The sequence below is a fragment of the Bison bison genome, unplaced genomic scaffold, assembly GCF_000754665.1.
Source record: "Bison bison bison isolate TAMUID 2011002044 unplaced genomic scaffold, Bison_UMD1.0 scf7180017864227, whole genome shotgun sequence".
In the NCBI taxonomy this organism is placed as follows: domain Eukaryota; kingdom Metazoa; phylum Chordata; class Mammalia; order Artiodactyla; family Bovidae; genus Bison; species Bison bison.
Window position 1 is genome coordinate 202,616 of NW_011494799.1, and position 2,265 is coordinate 204,880.

Genomic DNA, 2,265 nt, shown 5'->3' on the forward strand with positions numbered 1-2,265 from the left:
TATGGGAGACAACCCGAGTGATCTGTTCCTGCACAGTGCAATCCCTTTTCCCTTACTGAGCAGTTTCTGGAAAAAGCTGAGAAGCTTTGGAAAAACCCAAAGTCATTGCTTTCTGGCTTTGGAGTACATTACAAAATACGTTGTGTAGGGGACTTATCACTGTAGTTTCATATTGGACTCAAAATAACATTAAAGCAAATTTGTATTCCTTGCGAAAACATTAGAAAATGGGAGTAACATGGATGCAATGAGTGCTGGCTATATACATGAGAGCTGAGCTGGAATTGAGGACTGATGATAAAATGGCCTTGCAGTATGGTCTCATCAACGACCTTTGTGAGGATTAGAAACCACATGTAAAATGTCTAGTAGAGGCCTTTGGAGAATGCAGGCACTTAAGACATGATAGTTACTATGCTATGAGGAGCCCAGCAGTCTGAAGCCAGTACAAGATTTTGGATCTCTACAGGGGGATGGGGGACCAGTGAATTTGAAGACCAGTGAGTCTCAGACCATTCTGAACCATCAAGAATAAGCAGAATGGCAGTGCCTCCTCCTCTCCCATCATCAGCAAAGGCAAAAGTCCAATTTTCTAAGCATCTCTGGTAGCACCACAGAAACTGAGGTGTGCTGTTGGAATCCCACTGTTAATTTCACTTTGGCCTCCTTATGGTTCATGTAGTAATGCTTTGCTAAGTGCAGGTCTTTAGGACACAGTACCAGGTTTCTATTTTGTGGCCTCACTCAGGGAAAAGGATAACACTCTGCAGCCCTGTGGGAACAGCCTGGGCAGGTTAACCCTCAAAAGACTGCTAGAGAGTAGGCAGATGAAATCAAATGCTGGGAGAAGCTACGAAAGCTCCCAGGTTTCCATGCCTGATGTGATCTCTTGCAAACAACAACAACAACAACAAAAACAGAACAGGTAGATCATCTCAAAAAGGTACTTACTTGTTTATTTCCTTTTTTGTGTCCTTTGGCTCCTCTACCAGTCTGTTCTTTTCCATGCCTTGAGAAAGTTAGGGGAGGGGGGAAAGTGATCATGAGGAACACATAAAGCCCATACCTCCATTTTCACTTAATTAACTACTCACCTCCACTAGCAAGTTTGACCCTCTTAGGTTAGATGCCTCTCCTCTGTGTTACCAGTGTAAACCTATATCTGTCACTTCTATGTTATACTGAATTGTCCTGTGTCCCAAGTCCCCCTCTAGGGGAAAGACTGTTTCAAGGCAGGGCATTTATTATATGTTTACTGAACTCAACTGAAAACTGGCTTTAAAAATGCAAAGTTAGTTCATGCCTCTTACGTTAATAAAAGGGTTCAATAGCTGGGCATTTTCCCAAGAGCACCTCTATTGATACAAGCTTATACCAACCTATTCAAATACATACCCCTTTCCTGGCCCACCGACAGAAACCACTTGCATGCCAAAGGAGCCTCGCCCCCTGGAGGATCTGCTGCCAGCCCACTGGCCTACAACCATCCCAGCAATCTCCAGTTTTCCTCCTTGGGGTGGGATTGGATGGAGTCCTAGAAAGAGAGGAACAATGGCAGCAGTGAATGGCAAGTGCAAGGTAGGATAAGAGGTGGAATAAAAGATCCACAGCCCACCTACTCTATGTATTTTTCCATTTCTCTATGATAAAAAGACTGTGATAACAACAAAGGGTCATGGTGGAAGCAAATTTCAGAGGAAGGGGTTGAAAATCTACATACATCCACTTAGCAAGTGGGGTGGGCCTAATTCATTTTTCAACTACAGAACCTATACACAGTAGGCATTCAATATTTGTGGAGAGAGAATGAGGTCTTAAGATCTAGCTATTGGAAAATTATAGGCCCAAACTACCTTTTAAAGCAGGAAATGAATTTATTTCATGTACACATGTATTCATGTATTTCCGGGAGAAATATCAATAACCTCAGATATGAAGATGACACCACCCTTATGGCAGAAAGTGAAGAACTAAAGAGCCTCTTGATGAAAGTAAAAGAGGAGAGTGAAAAAGTTGGCTTAAAGCTCAGCATTCAGAAAACTAAGACCATGGCATCTGGTCCCATCACTTCATGGCAAATAGATAAAGAAACAGTAGAAACAGTGGCATACTTTATTTATTTGGGCTCCAAAATCACTGCACATGGTGACTGCAACCATGAAATTAAAAGATGCTTACTCCTTGGGAGAAAAGTTATGACCAACCTAGACAGGATATTAAAAAGCAGAGACATTGCTTTGACAACAAAGGTCCGTCTAGTCAAAG

General features: G+C 42.3%; 1 protein-coding gene across 1 annotated transcript in view; it reads right to left on the minus strand.

Annotated features, from left to right (window-relative positions):
- FAM120C (family with sequence similarity 120C) overlaps nt 1–2,265 on the minus strand; it is a gene marked incomplete at its 5' end in the record, with an annotated part of 124,500 nt that overhangs the window by 3,842 nt on the left and 118,393 nt on the right. Inside the window, 2 exons of the mRNA XM_010845890.1 lie at nt 952–1,009; nt 1,396–1,534. Coding sequence (XP_010844192.1) covers nt 952–1,009; nt 1,396–1,534 — 197 coding nt within the window. The remainder of the gene's footprint in view (nt 1–951; nt 1,010–1,395; nt 1,535–2,265) is intronic.